This window comes from Stenella coeruleoalba (genome assembly GCF_951394435.1).
Source record: "Stenella coeruleoalba genome assembly, chromosome: 15".
Lineage (NCBI taxonomy): Eukaryota > Metazoa > Chordata > Mammalia > Artiodactyla > Delphinidae > Stenella > Stenella coeruleoalba.
The window spans coordinates 70,806,716-70,833,030 of NC_137161.1; the positions used below are offsets into that span (position 1 = coordinate 70,806,716).

The following is a 26,315-nucleotide window of genomic DNA, read 5'->3' on the forward strand; positions in this document are numbered from 1 at the left end:
GGGCAGCCACAGCGCTGAGTTGCACGAGTCTCTGACGAAGAGGCTGTGCGGGGACTGCCACCCTCCTATCACACACGAACCCCCTCCCCATGTGACCTTTGTCTTACAGACTTTCTGTTCTTTGTTTTAAAAAGGCATACTTGTCCACATCGCAGAATAAATTAGAATCCATTGGGGGAGAAAAAAAAAAAGGCCAGGCAGATATTTAAGGGGCCTGACATGCCTTTAGTATACATGGAAGTAATTATTTGTGTCTCTGGTCAGTTTTGGTTTGGCCAGTTCAAAATCTGTGAGCCAGGAAAGGGACACGCAGGTGAGTAGCAATGGCAGCCCCCCGGGTTGGGGCCCGGGGAAGGATGCCCCCGTCCTGAAAGCCCACCCTTTTGGCCTTGTCGATGATGTAGCTGGTCCAGATCCAGTTTCGCTTCAGGTGTCCATAGAAACTGGAATCGAGCCCAGCGGCTCCCAGCCCATCTCCGGGGATAAAGCCTTCATCCACGACCTCACGGCTGCCCCTGGGAGATGGAAATAAACAGAAAACAAGCCCTCCTTGGGAAGTGAAAAGAGATCTCATGGAGTGGGCAGGGGGCATTTATTATTAACTGTTACCTTCCCAGAAAAACACCTGGCAGGTGGAAGTAAAGGGCTTGTCAGAAACCCAGACTGTTACGTAAAATTCCCAATTTCTGCACCCACGGCCACCAACTTGCAGCCTTGGCACCAGAGACTCAGGCTTCCGGGCCTGACAGGGAAGCCCGATGGGGGGGCGGGCCAGAGTCTGCAGGACCAGGACCCCCGTGGCTCTGCGTGTGGGGGCGGGGCAGGGTGGGGCGGGGACGCACGCGGTGTACTCCATCATGGCACACTTGCGCTCCAGGGTGTGCTTGTCCATGGCGCTCTCCTGCTCCTTCTGCAGACTGCCCTCCTCATCGCTGCCCTGATCTGGGCCGCTGTTCTTCCGGATGCGCGGGCAGCGCACCACGCCTAGGAAACCAGACACAAGCCCCGCTGAGGACACCTTCCTGCCACGGTCTGCTGGCCACGGTCTGCCGCGGGGTGGCAAGAGAAGACTGGATTCCCTTTCTGTGCCCAGGCTCCCCACCAGGGGAGAGGGTCTGAAACTGGTGGACCTCCTTGCACAAAATGCAGAAGGCAGAGAGTTAAGGCTGGTCGTGAACCTGAGAACAGGGTCTGCGTGCAGCCTGTACTCTATTCAGGCGGCAAGGCGAGCAGGCAACCAGAGAAAGCCCACGCCTTCTTCCCTCCAGGGGGATGCCCCGGGGAGCTGCGTGTCGCACAGAGGAAGTGACGAGTGAAAACGGCTGCACACGCTGGTGGCTGCCAGGGTCGGGCTGGTGGGGATCTAGACAGTGCGAGGCAGCGTCACAGTCTCCCTGGGCGCACTGGGCTCCAGGAACAGCCAGACGTTTCCTGAGTGCCCGAGAGGTGCATTAACTTAGTTGGGAAATTACATTCAGTGATTCCACAATAAAGCATCTCTTGCAAGGAAATATAAAATACGATGAAAACCGTTGCTTGAAAAGAACAAAACAAACAAACAAAAAAACTGTTGCTTGTGTCGGGCCAGGGAAGGCTATGATAATTTGCAGACTACCGAAGAGCCTCTCATAACGTGGTCAGTGGGGAGAGTCCATGCCCTGCACCTCCCAGCTGCAGCTTTACGCGAGATGTCTGGTTCAAGCTTCACCTCAGCCCCACAAGGCGGTGGTGGTGCTCCCAGATTAGAAATGAAGAAACGGAGGCTCAGGAGGGTACAAAGAGCTCACCCAAGGTCATGCATTTGAATGGACCTTGAACCTAAGAGGACTTCAGGCGATGCTTCACCTTCACCTTGCACCACCGAGCTGCCTGTGGGAGACCGAGCTGCCTGTGGGAGACCGCAGATTCAGGCCCTCCCCAGGGCTGCTGAATCCAAATCCCTGGACCGTGCCCAGTAATCCGCATTTCAATGGGTTCCCCAGGTGCTGCCTGTGTGCACTCATGCTCTGGGAGCCTCACTTTAAAGGATCCTCACGTCTCATTATTGATGGGGCAGAACCCCCTCAAATGTCTGTTGAATGAAGGGACAGTCAATGCCTGATTAACGGACTCAATAAGCCCCCCGACATTTCGGCTCACGAACATGGGAAGGGATGGAAATTCACCAGTGGTCAAGCCTGAAAAACTCTGGTGCAAATAACATACTGGTTCGCAAATTTTTATCTAGGTATAAAATGCAGGGGAGCTAGGGCACTTTAAAATCTGCCCTGGTAAAAGCCTAGCTCACTGCTGATGCCAGAGGATTCTACAAAGCACTGTTTCTAAAATTTGTCTGGACCCATTCAAGTTCCTCTACGAGTGCTCATTAGCATATGGGCATTAAACAGTTCTACCCAATAAACATGTGGCCCCTGCTTCGCAAAAATACAAGTGTAACCTTGATCTTCCAGCTCTGTGACAGAAGGAAGAGAGGGAGTCCTCTCCCGGGTGCAGATGCAATGTGGCGTCCTTTTCTTCCTGGGGCAGGTGGCAAGAACGGAACTGATGAAAACTGGCTCAGAGGAAAGAGCACAAGACTGGAGGTTCTAACGCCTTCTACGAACCCTCCATTCATTCCACAAACATTTACGGGATGTCACCTATGTACCAGGCACTCTGAGACACGCTGGGGATACAAGCCAAATTCCCTATACTCAAGGAATTCCCAGAATGACATCAGATGACAGTAAAGATGCTGGAAAGGCTTTCTCGGAGAGAGAATGCTTGAAGTAGGAGTGGCCATCTGCAAGGTGAACATAGGTCGGGATGTTCCAGAGAGAGAAGAAAAAACAAGCCAAGGCTTAACTCAAAGCCCAAGTCATCTGACCCACTGGACAGTCTGGTCAGTCCCTCCTCCTAAAGACCTCCCAGCCTGTCCTCTGTCTTTCACTATCACCAGCGGACCTCTCCTGGACCTGAATCACAGCCCCTAGCTGGTCTCCCTGCTTCCACTCTGGTGCCTCTCAGTCTGTTCTCCACACAGCAGCCAGGGCAACTCTGAAAGACCTGAGATCTTGGCTTACAACCTCCAATGGCTTCTCACTGCTCTTAGAACAAACCTAAACTCTCCTCGTGTCCTGCAAGGCCCCGGAGTCTGCTTCCTGCCTGCTTCTCCATCTCATCAGCTGCCACTCCCCTCCCACGCACACCGGCCTCTTCCGTTTCTCCATCAACACTCGGGGCTGTTGCACCTGCCTGGGATGCTCCTCGTCAGCTCTGGTCACGGCGGACTCGGCCTCACCCTTTAGAACTCAGCTCAAAGTCTCCTCCTCAGAAAGGCTGCTCCTGACCAGCCCAGTAAAACACCCTCGATTCATCACCTGGTGTGTTTCCTCCCCAGCTCCTATCACACTCTGGATCTCTGTGTGCTGTGTCTTCGCCAAGACAGCATAAGTCCTGTTGCTGTGTGATCGTGCGCGGGAAAAGACACACACAAGGTGTTCAATAAATACCTACTGAAGGAGCAAAAGAATAAGGACAAAAGCGAAGCTGCGTGGGCTCAATGGGGTGGAGGGCTAGTGGCCCTCCCAGGTAAGGCCCACCACTGCCCTTTCTAAGGGAGCTTCCAGGACACTCCAGGCCTCTGGGGGACAGTCGGAAAACCAGCAGGCGGCTTCCAGTCTCTTCTAGCTCTAACTCCCGCTATCCCACAGAAAGGAGGGAAAACAGCGAGCCCAGTAAAGATGGATGGTACCTAGCGGGGTGTTGAGGCAGACGCACTGCAGATCGAACCAATAGTTCTCCACGTCCTGCATTGAGTTCAGGACGTAGAGACGCCTCTCGAAGGGCCGGCTGCTGTGGGCCAGGTTGTAATGGGGGTCACAGGTGGTGGTGTCCACGATGACCACATTCTTCTTCAAGAAGATAAAGACCTACGAGGGAGACACCGGATGGGGTGAGGGGAGAGCCTCAGCCTCAGCACCGGGTGAGGTGTCTGGAAACTGCGCTTAGCCGTCAGGACCGCCTTCCTCTGGGCCTGGAGGCTGTTACCTGATCTTTATCCTGAAACTTCTCTGTGGGCCCGAACTGGAGCAGCCCCATGTAGCACAGCTTCTGAAGGTTCTCCACCACCGAGAAAATGTAACGTCTGGAAAACAGAGGGGGTGGCGGCTTCTCAGCTGCCGTCGGGGGTCTGCACGGGGGTGAGGGATGTGACTTGCTTCTTCTCCTCTCTTCGACCTGTGGGACCTTGAGGACGGGCCTCGGGCCTGAACTGTGCTGAGACCCAGAACCCTCATCCCAACACCAACCAGGGCAACGGGGCATTGATCCTACTTGGGGGGCTTGAGTTCGAAAGTAAAAGTAACAGAAGGAAAGACCCACCTCATTACCTGCAGTCTTTATCGGCAGATTTTACTCTAAAAGAACCTTGAGAGCAAGTACTGAAATGTCCCAGCCCACACTGCATTTGCCTCTGTGCTTTATGAAGAAGGCACAGGTGGCTGAATTAATGACCTTGGGTCGCTACAACCTGGCAGGCAGAAACCTTTCCTCTTCCTGGTCAACGATTACTCAGAAGCGTAACTCCAAGGGGCCTACCAGGACCCTCGGCCGCCCCGAGTCGGCTGCAGGGACCTCACCTCTTGTACAGAAGCTGTTGCCGGATGGGCCTGGGGAGAAAGCGGATCAGCGTGTGCTTCTTCAGAGGGTCGTTCAGAAACTCCTCGAGGTTGTCCACCTGAGAGGTGATTTTCAGGCTCAGCTCACCCTCAAGGACAGGGTGAATTGCAAGAATTGTGAAAAAAACACCACTACTTTCCAGGCTGTGGTCTCGCTGAATCTGGCCATCCGTCCCACGGGAACAGAGCCCCCTCTTGCCTGTCACTCCAAACCCCCCACATTTCTGTCCTGACGCCCCTCCCCTCCAACCCATCTGCCACACTGCTGGGTACAGTAAACAGGCGGCCTCATTCACTGCTGGTGGGCATGCAAAGTACTAAAACATTTCTGGGGGACAATAGGGGAATATATTTATTCATCTTTAAATAATTTAAAAAGGATGAAGGATGCTTATTGCCTTTAAAGCCAGTGATTCCACTTCTATCCTTAACCCAAGACGAAAAATTTTGGAGCTGCCCACAAATACATCTAACAAAAAGTATTCATCAACATGTCACTCACACCACCAAGAAACCGGAGCTTAAATGTCCAAAAATAGAGTATTGGTTAAATACATTAGGGTACGTGCATAAGAAGGAACACTATGGATGTACTTAATATCAAGGGAAAGCAACGATGTGGAAAATACAATACATTGTTCAGCGGAAAGAACAGATCATAAAAGAGTAAATACAGCATGGTCTCAATTCAGTTTTTTTTAAAAAGGAAGACCTCACATATATACACATGCATTACATACAAACATGGCACAGGAAGAAAAAGACTAGAAGAAAATGCACCAGAAACACTAGCAGTGATACCTCTGAGTGATGAAGCTATAGCATTTCTATGGTAATTTCTATTTCTTCCTTTTTCTGTATTTACCAAATTTCTAAAAATATATTTTATTGCTATACCCTAATTGTCTGTCTTTTGACTGATCTAGAAGAACAAGTCTTTGAAATATTTCCCTTGACTCACCATCTATCCATCCATCCACCCAATCTATTCTGTCTGCCTTTCTCTTTCTTTCTTTCTTTGTCTATCTATCTATCTATCTATCTATCTAGCGCGTCTATCTATCTATCTATCTAGCCTCTCTCTCTCTCTCTCTATCTACCTACCTACCTATCTATCTACCTATCGAGCCACCCAGCCAGCCAGCCAGCCAGGCAACTGCAAGCATTTTCTCTTGACAGGTGAGTGTAGGCCCTCTGGTATGGAGCTGAGGGACCAGCCCCTGAGAAAGCCTGGGAGTCATCAGTACCTTGTAGCTGACTTGCACAATCTGGGTGAAGATGGAGAGGGGCAGGCAGAGAAGAATGTCACTGACCAGAGCCCAGCCGAAGCCAAAGTCCTTGTGGACTGGGACGGGAGGGATGTAGCGCGTCCACGAGGCTTCATCCACGTACACTGGGAGAAAACAGGGGTCAGTCCTGAGACAGGGTCCCGGTCATGATGCTGGTGTCGCCTCCCAGTAGGTCTTGGTTCCCTCGCACCACGAACTAGGGCAACACCCTCCTCGTCAGGCAGGAAGCCCGGAGGCTCAGGACGCTTGGATGATGTCTTTGTTTGGATCAGGGCAATAGGGGACTCAGCCGGTTCAGGTCATAAGGACAAGGAACCACCATGACTCCCCTCTGGATCCCACTGGGGCCTGCCTGCCCAGGGCATCTCACCGGTCTCCGTGGAGAGCTCCACTTCACCCTCCCGGGTGGCTCCATCCTGGGTGTCCTGGGGTGGGGCATCCAAGGAGGCCTCCAGGTTGCTCCCGGAGGAGGATGGGGCCCCCGTCCTCCTTTCGCTGCTGCAGCCCGGCTTCTCCACCGTGTCCTTGGCAGGGTGCCCATAGATCAGGTACCACAGAAACATGTGGATCACCCGCAGGCGAGGCATTTTGGGCAGAAACCCTAGAGAACGCCCAAGTCCAGGAACTGGGGCAAGAAAGGAGGGCGATGCTTGAAAACCCCAGATTCAAGTGAGTTCAATTCATTCAAAAACTACTGAGTGCCACTGTAGCCCAGGGGCCAGAGACGGCAAATGTTTTCACCCTCACGGGACTTACTTTCTAGCGGGAAAGGGCAGACAGTAGCAAACTACCTAAGATAGTACATCAGATGGAAATAAAGCAAGGAAGGCAGAGGAGGGCTATAATTCTACAGAGGCCTGGAAGGTCTCACTGGGGAGAGGCCTTAAGGGACATCCTCGAGTTGGTGAGGCAGCGGACCATGCAGACACCTGGGCAACATGCCCCCCAGGGCGAATGCAAGAAGCCTGAGACAGGGGTGTGCCTGGCACAATGGAGGAAGGGCCGGTTGGCCCGAGTGACGGGGTGGAGCAAGGAAGGAGGAGTGTGCAGGAGGTGAGCCAGAATGTAAAAGGGCAGCGGGCCACCACGACAGACCCCAGCAAGAGGACCTGAGGCTGATGGGGACTGTGCAAAACATCCCAGAATCGAGGTTCTTCTAAACAGCTTATTTCTTTGACACAAAGTGCTCCTTGACTTTCCCCAGTGAGAGGAGACAGGTGAGAGCCAAGGGACGCATAGGAACAGGGTGGCGAGGACAAGGGACTGCAGGGCCCCTCCTCTGCCGTCAGGCCTGCACCGCGCAAAGAGCTCCCAGCTGCCTCTGGTCCACTCAGGTGCACGTGCTGCTCCGCTGTGCCGCCTCGTGCGCAGGTTTCTCCCTCCATCTGTACTTTCTAAATGTGACACCTTAAGAGTCTGGGCCAAGTCCCTGTGCCCGGAGCCCTCAGCAAGGGAAGTCACACAAATGACCTCTCCTGCTCAGAATCCCCGGGTTGCCGGGTCCCCCACCAGGACGTTTCTGCCTGACAGAAGTCTGTGGGCCGTCACCATTGTCCTCCTCCTCCAGCTGCATGCTGTGACCAGAGACTACAACTACACCCCAGCTACGAAGGCCCGGCCGTGGGCACCGGCCCAGCACAAGCTGACGTCAGAGCAGCTTGGTGTGGGGTGAGGGGAGACGGCCCTGTTTGAGATCTGCAGCCCAGAAAATTAGATGAATGCTCAAACCCGTCAGTGGCTGTAACTACCAGAGGCTTGTGGGCTCAGGAAAGGCAGAGATTTTCTGTGGTTTACAGAATGTTCCAGCCCAAGGGTATTCAGCAGAAAGAGTTAGTCTTCGTGAACAATTCCTCAGGTTGGGACTTGGCATAATTTCACCTGGGCCTCACAACAGCCTTGTGAGGTACTCCGGGCAAGAATCACCCCCATTTTACAGACAGGAAAACTGATGCTGGCACGTGACCAGCCCCCCACAACCCCAGCTGTTGATTCAGACCTGACTCTCTGCCTGCAGCCCGGGGCTCGGATGTGCAACACCAAGTGACTCAGAAGATGACATGAAACACAAACAGACCCTGACAAGAAGCTGCTTTTTACCTACAACAGGGTGATAGTTTTTCAGCTGGGTTATGCCCATTTTCTCATCAGTCTTCTTCACCCGTCCACTTTCTACTTTAGAGGAAGCATTCAGCTGAGAGTCTCCTGATCCTCTTGGGCCCCCTTTTCCTTGACTTTCTTCTTCAGCTTCCCCTTGAGGCGCTGGAGGCTGGGGCGCTTTAACCCTGAAGTCCAAATATAAGATGTTAGAAAACCAAGGGCTGAGAAAGGACAGGGTCTGTCCTCAAGAATTTGGCCCTGGGGTTTCAAATCAACTGCCTGTAGGGGCCAAACAGGTGATGTAAACGGATAAAATGTGTCGGGGCACTGGACATTTGGGGGTGACCTGGACAGTGGACCCCCACCTACGGGGCGGCTGCTACCTCATGAGAAGGGCTGCCCAATGTGCTGGGGCCGCTGACACTTTCATCGATGCCAGAAATCAGGAATTTGACATGAAATTAATTGGTAACTGATTCAAAGCCCCTGTGGCCAAGGCATGGCAGGCCACACAAACCAACATCTGCGAGCCCAGGCGCCACCTCTAATTTAAACCCAACTGAGAATGTTCTCCCACCGAGCTTTCTGCCAGTCCATTAGGTGGTTTACGAACAAAATGAGAGAAGACCTCAGAAAGGCAACCACAATCGTTCTGAGCTATATTATAAACTATGCAAGTCTCACATGTCATAGGGCCTATGACTTGGAGTACTCTGTCCACACTCTTAGAGAGCATAGAATTAAGAATGTCAGCAGAGGGGAGCTCTGCTCATTATTCTCTAACAGCCCAAATGGGAAAAGAATTTGAACAAGGATAGATACGTGTATAACTTTATATATATATATATATATATATATATATATACACATACACACATATATATGTATAACTGAATCACTTTACCGTACACCTGAAAGTAACAATATTGTTAATCAACTATGCCCCAATATAAAATAAAAATTAAAAAAAGAAAAAAAAAAGAAGAATGTTAGGATTTTTTTCCTCTTGAAGAATCCAGAAATTGATCCTTTTTGAGGCTAGAGGATCATGAACCATAAACCCCAAACCAGTGGCTTCACTGATCTCACAAAAGCATGAATAAAGGGCTTCTGTGGAAACTGCTTCAGGTTGGGACACACTGTGGGTCCCGCGGGAGCCGCCACTTGCCTGCTGGCCGTGCTGGAGTTGGACATCCGGAAACGGACCTGCTCAATGGCGCTTCTCACCAGAGGGTCATTCTGGTCCATGGACGGGTGCACCACCAGATCCACCTATGGAGAGAGGTCGGGGGTCCCAAAGGGCTGCGGAGGTGCCAGGGGAGACTTAGTTCCACAACTCGGTTCCCTGGTGGAGCCCTGGTTATACCTGCTGTCACTGACATTTCCAAAAGGCAGTGATGAAACGGGAAGTAAAACGCTACACAGTGTGCCCTTAGAGTTGCTGGCATCAAGACCCCTCAAGCGCCCAAGCCAGGAAGCGCCGCCATCCGTAACGTGCCGCTCTGACCGGTTAGGAATCCTGCCCTGGAAATCCAGCGGTCTGCCCTGCAGCCCCCCAGCTGGGCTGTCATGGCCCACTGGTCCCAGCTGCTACCTGGGGGGCTGCTCCCGACACCCCATCCTGCTAGCTGAGCATTTCCCACAGCTGCTCGGGAATCCCGAGGGCTTCCATCTGGAAGAGGTAAGCGGCTTTCATTGACCTCCCCTTGCTGAGAGTGCTCTTGGGGGACTCCTGCCAGCTGTGTCTCTAAACAAGGTGACGGGGGATCCAGGGCTGCCTTCTTCGTTTTAGCTGTTCCAAGGTGCTGAGCAGCAGATGGGAGTGTGAGGCCTGGGCCCCGGGAGACAGCAAGGTAAGGTTTTCTAAACAAGTGACTCTGGCCAGCAGGCTTCATGCCCAAAATGGCCTGAAGAGGGTGGGTCACGGGGGACAGGTGGCCATGGCTGGACAGCGACTCCAAAGGCCACACGAGGCTCCATCTCTTCTGCTCCTCACTTGGGAAATGGAGACCCTTCCCCGCTGCCCCGCCAACTGTTTTCGTGGTTTTGTGAGGTTCAAATGAGATACAGTTAGGCAACACCTCAGAGAATCTATAAGCCAGGAGCAAATACAAAGCACTCCTAGTTCCCCACTTTCCGCAGCCAAACGGCTGGGCCCACTTCCCAAGAGTCCGATGGACGGGGCAGGACGCAGGAGCAACGGCAAAAGGCGGGTGCCGGACACAGCAACTCCAGCCAGCACGGCTCCAGCAGATCGGCGGGAGCCAGCCAGCAGCGCACGCTCCGGGTGCCAGAGAAACTGAAGCTTACTCTGGAGGCAGATGTACAATACGGAGGCCCTTCCAGCTGGCAAACGGGCGATGACAGTGGTAACCCCCTGGCAAGAGGCCCCCAGTACCGGACACTGATCGACCCTCAGTGTTCACCTGGGACACTCACTCCTCATCCCCACCGCTTGCCCACTCCCTCTGGTACCACCGATGGATAGGTGACCAAATAGGCATGGGGGTGGGGGGCTTCCCTGGTGGCGCAGTGGTTGAGAGTCCGCCTGCCGATGCAGGGGACACGGGTTCGTGCCCCGGTCCGGGAAGATCCCACATGCCGCGGAGCGGCTGGGCCCGTGAGCCATGACTGCTGGGCCTGCGCGTCCGGAGACTGTGCTCCACAACGGGAGAGGCCACAGCAGTGAGAGGCCCGCATACCGCAAAAACAAAAACAAAAACTAAAACAAATAGGCATGGGGGACACGGCAGATGTCCATATGTCCACAAAAACACAGTCTCTCTCCACTCCTAGGCTGGGGGAGATTTCATTTCCCTGCTCTCAGTTACTGCCTGAGGAGGCTGCACGTCGGAAAGACCTGCTCTGTGAAGACCAACAGAAATCAGAGGCATTAATGCTGACCGGATGGGCTGTTGTCCCCCAGGGAGAGAGGTCAGCACCAGGACCTCCTGCCACGCTCAGGGGGACGAGAGGCAGGCAGCCTGGGGAAGGGAGAGGGGCGATGTCAAGGGGACCCACAGCAGATGTAACAACTGATGAGCTGCCCAACTTGGGATGGTAGAAACAGAGTTTTTTAAGTCATTTTCTAGTACTGCTCTCTGTTTCTCAAATTTCATAGGTCTCAAAAAAATAAGATAAAGTAAAAAAGACCAGAAATGACCTTGCCACCTTATTAAGAAAACAAAACATCAAAGCAGAGCTTTCTTAAGGCAGATTTAAAACGTAGTCAGAAGAAACGGCAGGAAATTACAAATGCCTATTCCGCAGCACCATTCCCTTTGGTCCCAACGCCCAGCCGGGTATCTCAAATGACTCTGACCCTGAAAAATTTATGCCTTAGAATATGTGCAAAGCCACTGAGCTGCAGTTGCTATGGGAATGGCCCCAAACTTTAAACTTTACAGAAACAGATACATTGGGAAAGAAGAGATCCACTGTCCTCATTGGGCGACCCGGCAATGCATGCTAATTGAAGCGCTGACATCATTTCCTCTGGGATATGTTTCTGCAGAGCTCTGTGGCTAATGTTTTTGCTGCTTAGTCTAAATTTTCCACCTTAATTTATTTATTTTTGGCCGCATTGGGTCTTCGTTGCTGTGCTCGAGCTTTCTCTAGCTTTGGCGAGCGGGGGCTACTCTTTGTTGTGGTGCATGGGCTTCTCATTGCGGTGGCTTCTCTTGTTGCAGAGCACAGGCTCTGGGCGCATGGGCTTCAGTAGTTGTGGCTTACGGACTCTAGAGCACAGGCTCAGCAGTTGTGGCACACAGGCTTAGCTACTCTGTGGCGTGTGGGATCTTCCCGGACCAGGGCTCGAAGCCGTGTCCCCTGCATTGGCAGGCGGATTCTTAACCACTGTGCCACCAGGGAAAGCCCTAAATTTTCCACCTTCTAAATGTTGCTTAATTTCTCCCAGTGCTAGTTAGCTGAACCTGGATGCCCCCATTACCATCCTCTCCTTCAAGGCTGGCTGTGGGGCAGGACACCTGCCTTGGGCTGCACAGGCTGCTCTACAATCCAAGCAGGTTATTCCTCTTTTCTGCTTCCAGCTTCCACAGGAAGTGGAGATAATCCCTGTTGCCCCAGTGAGGAGGCATAATGGGAAATTCCGAACTATCGGCAACAAAGGAACAACCGAGGGACAAGGATGTGGGAAACTGGGTAAGAAAACGCCCAGCACGCGCAGTGGTCTGTGTGGTTACCTTCTTCTTGATGCCGTCTTGAATGACGGTCGTCCGATACAGCCTCAGAAGGCCTTCCTCGGACAGGTTCCGCACCAGGCGAACGATGGACTTCTTGCAGCACTTGGTGGACACACCTTCTTGCTTCTCCTGATCCATGATCATCTTCTGAATCCTGCAGCGTCACAAAATAAGCCGTTAATATTCCCAGTCTCAACATGGAAGGCCTTTCTAAACCCAGGCAACCGACACCTGCCTAATGGGATCCAGCGGAAAGTAGGGGAGAATTAAAGGGTGTTTCACCACTGAAAGGATGACCTCTTAAGATGGCAAAGATCATCTCTCTTTGTGATAAATGAGTTAGCTGAAGACAAGCCACCATTCACAGCAGCTTCACGTTCTGAGCCTTTCACCAGGAACTAAAGAGATTACATGATTCAAGACGATGGTGGAGAAACTGAGCTCCGGGATGGAAATCTGTCTTCACTGAATCTCCATTCTAATTCAACATCCAGCTAAGGAATGTTCCAGTTTACCACCGTTGACACCCTCAGATCTGAAGCTCTTCTGACCCCTCTCCTCGTGTATCTTCTCTCTAGATGTTACTGAGTCACTATGGTGAAGTTTCTGTATCACTACTCATAGAATGGCAGGTCCAGAAGGGATATTAGGAGCACCTCGCTCCATCTCACCTGCACAGAAGAGGAGACCCAGGCAGCAGTATCCACAGGCGGTCTCCCCATCCCCTAGTTAGAGAACTCACATCCTTGACTCAAGGGTAAGGCTCCTTCCAATCGAGTGGCTTTGACCTTGGCTGCCCAGAAGCCCAAGGATGTCTCCCAGGACGTGGTGGTAACAGTGGGTTAGAAGGACCAAACCAGGGAGCAGAGCCTCCACGGCACCCTGGACACAGAAGCTCCACCGGTGTCCCTTTTTTTTTTTAATAGATCTTTATTGGAGTATAACTGCTTCACAATACCGTGTTAGTTTCTGTTGCACCACAAAGCGAATCAGCCATATGCACACACATGTCCCCATATCCCCTCCCTCTTGAGCCTCCCTCCCACCCTCCCTATCCCACCCCTCTAGGTCATCGCAAAGCACCGAGCCGATCTCCCTGTGCTATGCAGCTGCTTCCCACCAGCCAATTATTTTACATTCGGTAGTGTATACAAGTCCATGCTACTCTCACTTCGCTCCAGCTTCGCCCTCCCACCCCATGTCCTCAAGTCCATGTCTTCCTCTTTATTCTATGTCTTCCTCTTTATTCCTGTCCTGCCCCTAGGTTCTTCAGAACCATTTTTTTTTTATTCCATATAAGTGTTAGCATACGGTATTTGTTTTTCTGACTTACTTCACTCTGTTGGACAGATTCACAGTCCCTTTTGTTTTTGTTTTCATAAAAGATTTCATTTGAACAAAAGGCTCCCTGGAGAACTAATAACAATGTTTCTAAGCTGATGCTATTAGCTGCCTCCGTCTCCTCTCTCCCCTTCCTGAGCACCAAATTCCTAAGGAAGGAACAAGGCAGATGCACTTTCCCCGTGACCTCTGTTTCCTGCCCCGTCATTCTCTCCCTGTCAAGTGTATGGATATTCCTTCATGTCTACACTTTTCAAACCACACAGACTGCAAATCCTTTCTACCACAAAGGGCTCCTATGAGAATCTATACAGCAGAAGAGAGATGCAAATGCCTCTGCGTCATTTCTGCGGATGGTGATGACTGACTGATGTGGGATTTACTACGAATGCAAGACAGACAGACAGACTACTCCTTACGTGAATAAGCTCTCGATTAAGCGGAGGTTGGTGACAGCCTCTATAATCAGATTCCTGCGTTTCAGCAGTCGGTAAGTCTCATGGTGTTTGTCTTGGCCTGGGCCGTGCTTCCCAGTCTTCTGGGAACTGCCACTCTCCTAGAACAGGGACCAAAAGCATGAGAAAACTATGGACTCAGCAAGGTTTGGGGGCCAGGCACCACTCCTGCCGGTACGCTTTCCCTCTTTACGGAATTTCTACGCCATATTTCAAGAAGAAAAGTCAAGAGGATTACTGCCCCCATAGGATCCCACCACCCCACTATTTCAGTGCTTTGTAACGGCACAGACATCTGCCAGCAGAGGAGCCCAGAACTTTATGAAGATCAGCTGGTTTCAGCACAGAAAGCAGAGGCATGTACTCCAGCCCTTCCCGGGGAAGGGGACCGCATCCACTCAGTCTTTCCTTGGCTCTTCCGCCGTGGAAGGGAGGAAATGCACAGACGGAGGGCCGACCCCCTGCCGTCACCCTATGGGGCTTCTTCATCCAGAACTCTCAACCGCCTCATTGTTACGGTCCCCATTTTACGCAAGAGGAAACCAGGGCTCAGTGAGGCGAAACCACCATACCGGGTCCCGGGGCGTGAACGTGCGCCAGGACGCGCTTCTGCCTCCGCCTCAGGGAAGCCACGGGCAGCCTCTCTGGGAACATAAGGGAGATGCAGAGGCAGGCTTCCGATGAGTGGCGAGTGAATGACGGAGAGGAGAGCGGACGGGTGCCCTCCCCCACCCCTGCTGCAACGCCCTCTTCTCTCTTCGTGGTTCCTTTTAGCTTCCAGGAACTTAGAATCTGAACCTGTTCCATCTGCCTTTGGATCAAAGATGCTGAAGCCCAAACGTGCACCCTGAAGGGAAAGGAAAGCCCAACCCTAACCCACTCCTGGCCGATCACTCAGCATAGTTCAGTGCCACCTGGCGGTCCCATGGCCAGTTTTGCCGGATGCCCTCCTCGCTTGGAGAAGCGCTTCCAGAGAATGAGAACACGCCTGAGGAGGCCCTTGGGCCAGGGTCCCATCACCTTCCTGCTGGCACCGGTGCTCTGGAAGAGGCTCGGTTCTTTCCTGAAGGGGGCAGGGCTCGAGGGGCGAAAGAGTCACAGATCCAAGGGGCCCAAGAGTGGCAGAAAGACTTTGGTTCTCTCTTGCGTTTCAAAGCAAACATTTTGGAGGAGAACCACGTGAGAAAATCTGCCTGCTTTCCACGCTTCACCAAGGGACCTCCAGACAGGACAGTTCACGCCCCTCTTCTCAGCAAGTGAGCCAAAAGGAGGACAAGGTTCTGCCATTACTCTGGGGACAGATTTCGAAGAGGAAGAGAAAGAGCTGAGCTAGGAAGAGCTGAGCTAGGAAGCTAGCAGCAGGACTGGCAGGGCCTGGAGGGAGTGTGTTGCTGGGGACACGTGGACCTGATGAGGAGGTGCAAGGCAGGTGGCAGGGCCAGGATGGCAGGGAAAACCTTCAGGAGCTTGCTGGGATCCACCTGCCGGCAGGTGCTTCAGGTGGAGACAAGACCAATCATGACTTGATAAAGAGTCATGGCATCCAATGATAGGACACAGCTAGAAGGTTCTAGAAAATTCCACAGAAAATCTCCCCCACCCCATGCTCCATCACTCCTGCTGTAGGGATAGAACCCAAGCTCAGGCTTCCACACCGGAAACAGAGAAGCAGGGCAGGGTGGGAACTCCACACCCACGGGTTCCACTCTCCATTTTGTCATTAACTGAGCAGGCAAGTCCCTCAGTCCCCAGAGGCTCTGGTCGCCTCCTCCTGACCACAGCTGGCTTTCATCTTACAGGGTTGCTGTGAAGCCGGAACCAAACAGCAGCAACAGCATCAAAGGCCACCCCGATCCCAAGTGTGTTCTGTGCTGGGCAACTGAGGCACCATTGGCCATATCTGAGGCACCTTCCAGCGACCAAGGACAGCACTGAGTGAACTGAATCACATAATGACAAAGGCATTCCTGTGTCAACTGCCTTTTAATCCTTCTAATTACACTGAGGAAAAAGTATTGGTTTGATTCTACTGTCTTTAACAGTGTGAAGTAGAACACTGTCTGACCAGAATGGACTAAGGAAGTTTTGTTTTTATCAGATCTATTTTACGATCACCTTCTTTTTATGCAAATGATGTTGGCTTTTCATCTAAAGCAGGGTTTTTCAACCTCAGCACTGCTGACACTTCGGGCTGGATAACTCTGCTGTGGTTTACCCTGCACAGTCTAGGACATTTAACAGCATCCCTGGCCTCCGCCTACGAGATGCCATTAGCACCCTCTCCCCGATGTGACGAGGAAAAACATCTCCAGACATTGCCAAATGTCTCCCGGGGGGCAAAATCGGGCCAGAGTGAGAATCACTGATGTAAAGTAGCCATACACATTTTTCCTTCAAAATAAATTTCAGTAGAAAGAGTACGTTGTTGGAAATTTTAAAACCCTGTAAATAATATGCAGGTGGTTTCTGCTAAGGTGGGCTGCGTGAAGGTGGCGTGTCAACGTGCATTGCGTTCCTACCGCAGAGGCCCCCCCACCTACACGGCCTGAGCGTGTGGCACTTTTACTATTATTGATTTTGTTGTTGTTGTTGCTGTGATTCTTAAGCACAGAAAAGCCAAGGCTGACATCCACCTGCCACAGGCTCCTTCCTAGAGGAAACGCCCTCCCCCGTGGGCACTCACCTTTGGGTTTTCAAGCCTGACCTCTTCTATCACGGCTATGTCGCCGCTGTGACTCTCCATGCAGTGGGAGCCCAAGGACACGCTGGGGTCTGAGGAGCTGCTGGTGTCCAGGAGGTTGTCCCCCCTGAAAGAGCTCTGGGAGGCTCTCTCAGCAGCTCCCAGGGAGGAAGACGGATGCTTCTTCAATGGGTGAAGGCTGATGACTTTCCACCCCCCTGCAGTGGAGGACAGGCGTAGAACGGATGAACCGCGGCCACAGCAGGGGGAAAGCGAGAGGGGCACTTCTGCTCAGCTGCCGGACCAGAGCCGCACAGGCCAGAGGAGTCCATGTGGTCAGTTTAAGACGAGGGAAGTGGACCAGCGAGCAGCGAGCCGCACCCTCCTGACCCCGACCCCGACTCCCGATGTGCAAATCTGTCACCAGCACCACCCTCCACGTGTTTTAAGAAAAGTCTTCCATAACTAAACTAAAACTCCAAGGGCTTCTTACACAGATTGTCGGAGGGAAAGGGACAGAGGAAGTTTAGGGAATTCCACCCCTTTAATAGTCAAAACTTAACAAACAAAACATGTGCCAAGGGGACTTCCCTGCTGGGGCAGTGGGTAAGACTCTGTGCTCCCAATTCAGGGGGCCCAGGTTCGATCCCTGGTCAGGGAACTAGATCCCACATGCATGCCACGACTAAGGAGCCCACGAGCCGCAACTAAAAGGAGCCCCAGCACAACCAAATAAAAGCAAAACAAACGAAACATCTGCCGAGGAGAAATGACTTGCCAGCAGCCTGGAGACAGACCACACACGCATCTCCTAAGCTTACGATTACGTGATGCACGTGACACCAAGAGGTCCCTCGTTAGGGCAGCACCAAGGCCATCCTCAGGTGTCTGCTGGACTGAACGTCCCCAGAGCCAGGAGGGATAGGCAGCAGCTCAGACTGAGGGCGCGCACCCCCCTGCCCAGCCCCCTACCCCCCGCCCTGAGCACACCCCTACCCTTGGTCGAGGTGGAGTGGTGAGGCTGAGTCCTGAGACTGCCGTTCGAGAAGGACCTCGAGTCCCGCTGTGACCCTCTGCCTCTCCTCCTGCCGCCGCTGCCCTCCTCCTCGCTGTCCGACTCGGAGAGGAACGCGTCCTCGCCCTCGGGCAGCAGGGACTCTTCCTGCACCGAGGCCAGGCTCACAGTGGTCAGCAGCTCGCTCCGCGCCTTCTCCCTCTCGTACTGCCGGCTCAGGTCGCTCTCCTCCGCAAACACGCAGGAGATGTACTTGGTGGTTCGCTGCCGTCCTTCGTCCTCCATGAAGCCCTGGAGGGGGTGAGATGTGTCTAAGACGCTGCAGAGGACGCCGGGACACCCAGGCGTTCGGGTGACCGGGCTTCTGCGGTGTCTATTTCCTTGTCATTCCCACGTTCCCCCACGTCTCCTCCACACCTCACGCCTGGGCCCCAGCTCAGCCCCTCGTGGGTCCTCCCGTCTCGCCATCCCTCGGGTTCTGCTTCCACAGGAAGCAATCCTGACTGTGTGTCTGCCCTAGGAGACTGTGAGCTCCCCGCTGGGCAGGGCCCTAACCTGGCCTTCCGCAAACCCCCGGGGCCTGGCACAGGACGAGGCCTACGGGAGACGCTCAGTGAGCAGAACTCGACGGTTCCTAACTGTCGTCACAGACTCGGAGTCGGGGCCTTGAGGTCACCAGCTCCATTCGGCCACTGCCGTGGGGCGTGGTGCTGAAGCTGTCACTCAGCCGCTCCCCTTTGTCTCCTACAACAGGGGAAAGGGACTTTCTGCCCTTCATGGCAGAAGGAGTAACACCTCCCATGTACCAACCACACGCCAAGGACAGTGCTAAGTGCTGCACAGTCATTAGCTCAACTGAAACACTGCTTTCCAGCAAAACGGCCAACAAGCTGGCAAGAAGGGAGCGAAGCGCAACGGGCTGAGACAGCAGGTCTGGGTCCCGAAAGGGGACACCAGACACAGCTGGCCGACTCGGCGTCCCCAGGACCCAGGCGAGGAACGTAAGTGAGAAGGAGGGCCGGGCTGGGACTGAGGCCTGGGGGTGCCCGCTTTGTCTCTGGGCGCCGTCGGAGGCGCCACCTCAGCTGACGCCCCACGCGGGAGTGGGGGGCCTGCTCCCTGGGCAGCAGCATCTCCTGCTGACTTTTCAATGCTGACAACTCATTCAATTTTCAAAAAGCGAAACCCAACAAAATCCACGGTGGGGGTGGGGTGGGGCACACCTGTGGGCTGCGTTCAGCACTCCCGCCCTCCCTGGCAGCCGAGACGGAAGGCCGACCTGGGCTCCCGACGTCCGAGACAGCCCTTCAGAACCACGCTGTGTGCACATGCGAAGACAATGAACTCACGCTGTTACCTTGACCACTTTGAATCTCTGAAGGAGACGGCACAGCATTCTGGCTTCCAGTTTTCCCACGTTCATAGCCACTCGGATTTCAGCTTGGGAAATGCCTTTCGTGCCTCGACGCTCAACTGTGTGAAACAATACACTTGAACCCCAGCCTCCACCATGGAGCCGTTCTGCACAGGTCAGGTCCGTTCCCAGACATTTCAATGCGGGGAAACCGACACACACAGTAAGACACCTGCCTCCTCCCACCCTCCCCCTCCCCCTCCCCAGACTCTGACCACTCGACTCATTGCTCATTTTTAAGCACTCGCTATCTGCCTCTTCCACGCCAAAGCAATCGACGCCTGATCCACCGAGTTCCAGGGACGCTGTCTTATCCTGCAGCAGGAAGTGTGCTTCCACATGAGCGAACTTTCTCAGCGAAATTCAACTGAGCCTTTTAAGAAGCACCGAAGGAATGTTTAAGGAAGAACATCTTCCCGTCCTTCTCGGTAGACTCGGAGGCACTACGGACACCGATTACTGCCTTATCCCGTAACAGCTGCCGGCCAGCAGGGGCCACAGAAGGAAATAATGCTATTTGGTCCCGTAATAAATGACCGATAGGCAACTGTGCTCTATTACTTGCTCTGTCTGGTGTGTCAGCTCCTGCCCTGCTACACGCTGTGCTATTACTGTATCTTCCTCCAATGAGCCCTTTCAAATGTACTCGACTACTCAGGGGTTGGGAACTCCAGGAAGGAGCCTGGTGGGGTGGCGGTGGGCGGGAGTCCCTCCAGTAAAATACTACAGGGCAGACTTCGGGGCAACACTCTTGGACCGTTCAGAAGGAGCTTCCCCTTTACTTCCTGATGTGGCATACACTTGAGGCCTCCAGGCAAAACCGATCTGGATAAAGGCAGTTTTGCTGTATTGTCCATGCATAAAAATAAACAGCAGAATTGAAAGAGGTGACTAGAATGTGTTCCTACGTTAAACTAGTAACATGCTAAAAGCGGGGACGAAAGGGTTAAGGACAGCATTTCTCAAACTGTGTTCTGAGGAACAGATCCTGAGAGATGTTGAAGAATTGATGGAAACAGCCTTCACTAAAGGCTGTGCTGATTCGTCAGGTGCTTTCGTACCTGCTGGCTGAACCAGATCTCCTGCAGCCCCTCCCCTTCTGCTCTAGACATCCTCCGCTCCACAGCGACCTGCGGCCACGCCATCTATGGCACTGGGTCACTGCTGTCTTACATAGATTTTAGGGGATTTAGGGGAAGGGGGAGGAATGGACAGAGACATGTTTCTTCCCCCTTCATCACAACACTCCCCAGGCTGCAATGATTCCAGACCAGTTTTAGAAGTTGGTAGGTGACTCAAATCTTTGAGTAGTAATATTAGTAGGTAATTTTTTTAGTGCGTTCTACGTACCAGGCACTACACCAGATGTTTTAATCCTACTTATTCAGTCCTCTTACGTGCTAGGGGAGATATCCCCATTTTAAAGAGGGAACGGAGGCTCGGAGACCTTGCTAAAGTCTTCAGCTGGCGCACAAGGGGCAGAGCAAGGACTCAAACTCAAGTCTGACCCCAAAGCCTAAACTCTCAAGGGGACCAGGGGGCTTCCCGCTGCATGACATTCTCGACAGCAGGGCCCTCTTTCAACATGTGACCAAAACACACCTCAACTCAAAGCTCGGGGACCCTGTGTAAATGCAGGTAGGAGAACGGGACTTACTGAGTTCGTAGGTCTGTGTGAGCATGTCCCGCTCGTACACGATGTCCACCGGCGGCACGGCCTTGGAGATGGCCTCCTCGTCCTCGTCATCGTCCTGGTCTTCGACCTTCCGCTTGAACTCCTTCAGCAGCCTCAGGCAGCGCACCATGACGTCGGTCCCTGGGAACACAGGCACACGGTTCCATGATGACAAATCAGGGCGGCCCCGGGGGAGGCGGCCTCAGCAGACCCGGAGGCCCCGAGAAAGGCCGCACAGGCCATCTGAGCTTGGAACGTTTAACACTGCACACCTCGGGGCACGAGACCTGAACACTGACTCCATAAAATTGCTTTAAAAACAAAAAACATATTATTAGTGAACAAAGAAATGCAAATGAAAGGAATAATGAGAGGCCTGTTAAATAAACAGCAGCCTCTGCTTCAGACAAGCTCCATGACTACAGGAAACGTGCTTGTCTTTTCCCATCACCGCCCCCCGCTCCCCTGAATAGTGCTTGGCACACAGCAGGCACACGGGTGGTACTGCTGAAAGGATGAATACCATCTTCTCCCTTTTAAGCCAATGCCCGTTGCCACTAAGGTACGGCAGCAGTGTGAACAAGTTCTATGACCTTTCCAGAGCATTTCGAGAGGCCTTTGACTCCATGATTCCAAGGGTAGGAATTTACCCCAAGAAATAACTCAAAAGGAGGCAAAACTGCCAATAGTAAGAGGTCCACCCAGAACTCTTGATAGACCCAGCTTCTGTGAATATAAACAACAACCAGGACTAAGGGGCAGGACACGGACAAGTCACCACGCTCTGCAGGCGAGCGCCTGCCTTCAGACAATCAAAAGGCACCGGTGCTCTCAACCCACGGAAGCACCGTGTGGGGAAAATAACAAGCTCACGCCTATGGCTGTAACACGAGAGGTACAAGGAAAAGGAAAAACACCTCGACACTACGTGTGCCAACTCCTTTGATCCCGACAACCCTAGGAGGCAAACAGATGAAGAAACTGAGGTACAGACGCGTTAACTAACTTGCCCAAACTCCCAGCAGCCTGTGACAGGGGCTAAGTGACTCAGGCGGGTGCCAGGTCTCTGATACGGAAGAGATGGTGTCCTGTGATACTGACAGCCGGGAGGCAGAACAGCAGCCCCTCAAGCATGTCCACGCTTTCATCCCTGGAACCTATGAATATGTTACCTGCCGTGGCGAAAGGGACTTGCAGGCATGATTTAAGTTAAGGCTTTTTGTCGTGGTGCTGGTGGTCAAGGATTTTGAGATTATCCTGAAATATCTGGCTGGGACCAGTATAACATCACAGAGTCCTTGTAAGAGGGGGGCAGGAGGATCAGAGTGAGAGATTGGAAGACGCTTCGCTGCTGGCTTTGAAGATGGAATGGACCATGAGTCAAGGAATGCAAGCAGAGTCTAGAAACTGGAAAAGGCCAGGAAATGGATCCTCTCCTAGAGCCTCCAGAAGGAGCAGAGCCCTGCCGAAACCTCGATTTTAGTCCAATGACAGACTTCCAACCTTCAGGATGATAAAATAACGAGTTTGTGTTGTGTTAAGTCACTGTATTTGTAGTAATTGTGACAGCAGGGCCATCAGCAGCTTCTCCACCAGCGTCCATCAGCACACCAAGGTGCAGAATCCTCGGGTACCAGGGCAAGGACCAGTGGCAGGAAAGCTGGTCTCTGCAACCCAGTGCCTCCTAAGCAGGAGCCGTGCCACTGAGGGCCCTGCTGTGAAGGTGTGTGGAACACCCACATCAGGGCAGCACAGACTGAAGTCTGAGCAGATCAAGTCCCATCACCCCAACTCAGGCAGGGGATTCTCTGTAGGTGGGGGACACAGCACGTGGTTTGCAAGTGAAGTTCACAAGCAGTAAAGCATCTCAGGGGCCTGATATCAGAGACTTGACCCTCAGAGTCAGGTCCGCAGAGGCTGACCAACCAGAACCCTCCAGGAGGGCTGGCCTGGGGCCAAAGGTCCGCAGGGCTCGGGCACCCGCTGATTCCCCTCCACTCCCGCCAGTGAGAGAAAATCCCCCAGTTCTCGACTTTTCATGAGAAGAAACATGAAGCCCGCGTCTGGCACAGCCTCCCTGCCTCTGGCTCCCTCTGCGCCTGCCAGGTCCTCCCTTCCTACTTCCAAAGCTTTGCGCTTCGCTCCCGGTGCCTGCCCCGGCCTCTCCCTCCCAAGAGGGAAGACCTGAGTACGAGGGGACTCCTGGGCCATCTGAATGGGTAAGAACCATTTCAAGGCTCCGGGCCCGGGACTAGGTTCTCCGTGGCCAGCACCCCCAGCACGTGGGCAGGACACTGGCCGCCAAGCCCCTCGCCACCGGGTCTTCCTCTCTGTCCTCTACCTTGAGCTACTCCCAAGCCCCTCAGCCCCCCTCTCACTCCTAAGCTGGTACTCACAGAGCGACTCCTCTCCTAACAATAAAACCACCACCACTCCTAGGACGCCTGCCAGGCCCCTGACGCTGATCTAAGCTCTCCTGGCGGGTTACACGGGTTAGCCCTCGTCACAGCCGTAGGAGGTGGGCTACCATCCCCGTTTCATACCTGAGAACGTGTGGAGCGAAGGGATCTGCCCAAACTCCCATCCCTTAGCAAGTGAGGAGCTGGGATTTACTGGGCAGTCCAGCCTCGAAGCCCAAGCCCTAAACCTTTGATGACATACGGCCCCTAATTCAAAGATGCCCACGTGACCGAGAACAGCAGGTGACCCGGGGCAAGGGCCAGCCCGCGTGAGGGGCGACACAATGCAGCATTTATGGAGGCCGACGGACTGGCTCTCAGGCAAGAGCCCACTGTGATTCTTTCCCACACTTTTATAACTTCCTTAACCGGCTAATTAGCCAAGAAAAGATACACAGAACAGTCCTCAAAGTAAGCTAAGTGGAAGAGGAAAAACACTGCTAGTACGCTCACGGACGCTAAGGCAACAAAGGCAAACGCCCTCGGCCACCAGCCTTCTGCTCCTCATGCCCAGGCAGTGCTGTTCTCACCTGCATCCCCCGTCAGAGCCTTCTCCTGATAGCACAGCTGCACCCTCTGCTGACAGCCAGGACGGAAGGATGCTCAGAGGAGAGTGGGGGTAAACGGGCTCCCGGGTCAGGCACATGTGGCTTTCAACCTCAGCTCTGTAACTCTGGGGCAATGACTTGTAGCTCTCTGTTCCCCACTCAGTGAAATGCGATGATGATGTTCTCTCCCTCACGGGTTAGTGTCAGCGAGACCCGAGATGACGTCTGTACAGAGGCTGGCGTGGAGTCATGGACCAGGCACTGTGTTGTGAGCGTTACATAAATTAACCCGTCAAATCTCATGATCTGAGGCGGGCAGGCCCCTGTAAGCTGCACTGCACAGACGCAGAAGCTGAGGCACAGAAAAGTTAAGCGACTTGCTCAAAGCGACGGAGCTGTGAAGTGGCGGAGCTAGGGTGTGACCCAGGCTGTCTGACTCTCAACTAACAGAGCAGTTGCTCTTAACGGCATCACCGGCACCTAGCACCGTGCAAAGGCATGACAAACAGGAGCTGAACTCAAGATGGTTGGTCCCTTCCTGTCAGGCAGGAAAGCCCCACAACTGGCCCACGGTCGGGTGACCTGGCTCCTGGGTCCCATGGGAACTCTCTCCTGCTCTGGTTCTGAGCATGGGGCTCAGGAAAGCGCCTAGGCAGGCAGGCCGCTGGCTGGGGGAGGCGGAGGGTGACGCAGGAGGACCAGGCTGCTCCCGGCGACTACACTGGGCACCGTGAGCCCCACGACCAACAAGGAGCATGTGACCCAGTGGAGGGAGGGCGAGTCTCAACACATCGCAAGGGGTGAGCTCCAGCATCTGAGGCTGGGCTGAGAAGGAGGCTGCTACGACTTATCCAGATGGCGCCTAGAGAGGCTTGCGGCCACAGGGCCTGCAGCTCTGCCTGTCCTTGCGCACAGCTCATTTCTCTGCCCTGAATCCCAACTGCACTTGTTTCTGTATCCGTCAGAGAGGTAAGCCCTGGTCATTCACCCAACACACTGATGGCGGCAACGTCTCCCTTTCCTCAGGCCATGTCATTTGCATCTTTCCTTTGGAAAACCTTGCGTGAGAGCGAGCGAGCCTGCGCAGTAGTTAAGAATCTGGACTCTTCTGCCTGAGCTGGTGTAGGAACCTGGGCAAGCTGGTCGACCTCCCTCCGCCTCCACCGACTCACCCGCAAACCAGGGCTGATGAGAATGGCAGCCTCGTGGGGCTGGGGGAGAGACGCAGGAGAAAAAGCAGGTACAGGACGGGGCACAGTGCAGTCTGAGCTTCATGATCCAAGGGACCACCTGGAACTCGTTTCACCAGATCTTTATGCATTTCCCATAGTTCCAGAGTTTTTTCCAGACTCAGAATTTCTGTTTTTATTAAAATCCCTTCAGCTCATACTTGCCTTTTTGTTTTTGGCTGTGCTACGCAGCTTGCAGGATCTTAGTTCCCCAACCAGGGATCAAACCCGGACCCCCTGCAGTGGGAGCGGGGGAGTCTTAACCAGTGGACCACCAGGGAATTAAGTCCCTCATACCTGCTATTTTTAAGGATATTGTCCTAGAGCACAAGGCAGCTGAAGTCAAAGCAGAAGGGGCTCGAGTGAGACTGGTCGGCAGACTCACGCAGGTGAACGTGGCCTGTCACTCCATTTGAGCTGCCCCCTCGGTTACCTGCAACCGCCCTGGAGGAATCGCGGTCCGTTGATGTCGGCCACGGACCCCTGGGTGCGGGGCTTTTCTTCCCAGGAACAAAAGGGAGGAGAAATACAACCGGCCAGATCACCCTCATGCTCTCAAACACACAAAATTTTAGGCATTTTACACACGCAGAAACATGTGGCATGCACTAAGGTCAGCATTTCTACACCAAGGAACCACGCGGTTCTTCTGCGTCAATGATCCAGGAAGGGCTCCACCTTAGCATGAAAAGTGCCTTAATTTAGACATCCTGAAGATCTAAAAAGGAGGAAGGGAAGGACAGAATCTGTACCGAGTACCTGGGATGGGCCAGGCGCTGTGTTAGGTCCCTTCAGAGGCGATTTTACTTAATCATCATGTGAATTCTGCAAGTTATTACCACCATTTTAAGGAAAAGGAAACGGAAGCTCAGGGGGCTCAAGTGATCTAAGTGGCCTTGGACCCAGCAAGTGGCCTTCCTTCCACACTAGGCCACATGGTTGGGCCTGAATCTCACATTTCTCTCAGAAAGTTCCTTGTAAAGGAACAGCCAGGGCGGCTGTGACGCAGAACCAATAGCCCGTGTGTCTCACGTTCCCAGTGAAACGTCTCATCCGGCCTCCTAGCAGAGGGGTACCCTGAACTGTGATCAACCCCGGGAGGAAGAAGAGCAACAGATGAGCCCCAGGACAGACTTCCTCTTAAAGGGTCACAGACAAAGGGACAGTCCTACTAGCAAGCCAAGCGGAAGTTATGTAAATTCAGTGTTACCCCCTTCACCCCACCAACACACACACACACACACACACACACA

The 26,315-nt window shown here is 53.4% G+C and overlaps 1 protein-coding gene across 1 annotated transcript in view; it reads right to left on the reverse strand.

Moving 5' to 3' along the window:
• Window positions 1–26,315, reverse strand: part of GTF3C1 (general transcription factor IIIC subunit 1) — a 73,220-nt gene that overhangs the window by 25,548 nt on the left and 21,357 nt on the right. Inside the window, exons 7-21 of the mRNA XM_079899132.1 lie at window positions 20,809–20,967; window positions 19,095–19,210; window positions 17,719–18,028; window positions 16,726–16,940; window positions 14,007–14,143; window positions 12,247–12,400; window positions 9,213–9,316; window positions 8,045–8,229; window positions 6,318–6,572; window positions 5,906–6,051; window positions 4,620–4,717; window positions 4,030–4,126; window positions 3,734–3,911; window positions 843–984; window positions 380–515 (exon numbers count right to left, since the gene is read on the reverse strand). Coding sequence (XP_079755258.1) covers window positions 380–515; window positions 843–984; window positions 3,734–3,911; window positions 4,030–4,126; window positions 4,620–4,717; window positions 5,906–6,051; window positions 6,318–6,572; window positions 8,045–8,229; window positions 9,213–9,316; window positions 12,247–12,400; window positions 14,007–14,143; window positions 16,726–16,940; window positions 17,719–18,028; window positions 19,095–19,210; window positions 20,809–20,967 — 2,432 coding nt within the window. The remainder of the gene's footprint in view (window positions 1–379; window positions 516–842; window positions 985–3,733; window positions 3,912–4,029; window positions 4,127–4,619; window positions 4,718–5,905; window positions 6,052–6,317; window positions 6,573–8,044; window positions 8,230–9,212; window positions 9,317–12,246; window positions 12,401–14,006; window positions 14,144–16,725; window positions 16,941–17,718; window positions 18,029–19,094; window positions 19,211–20,808; window positions 20,968–26,315) is intronic.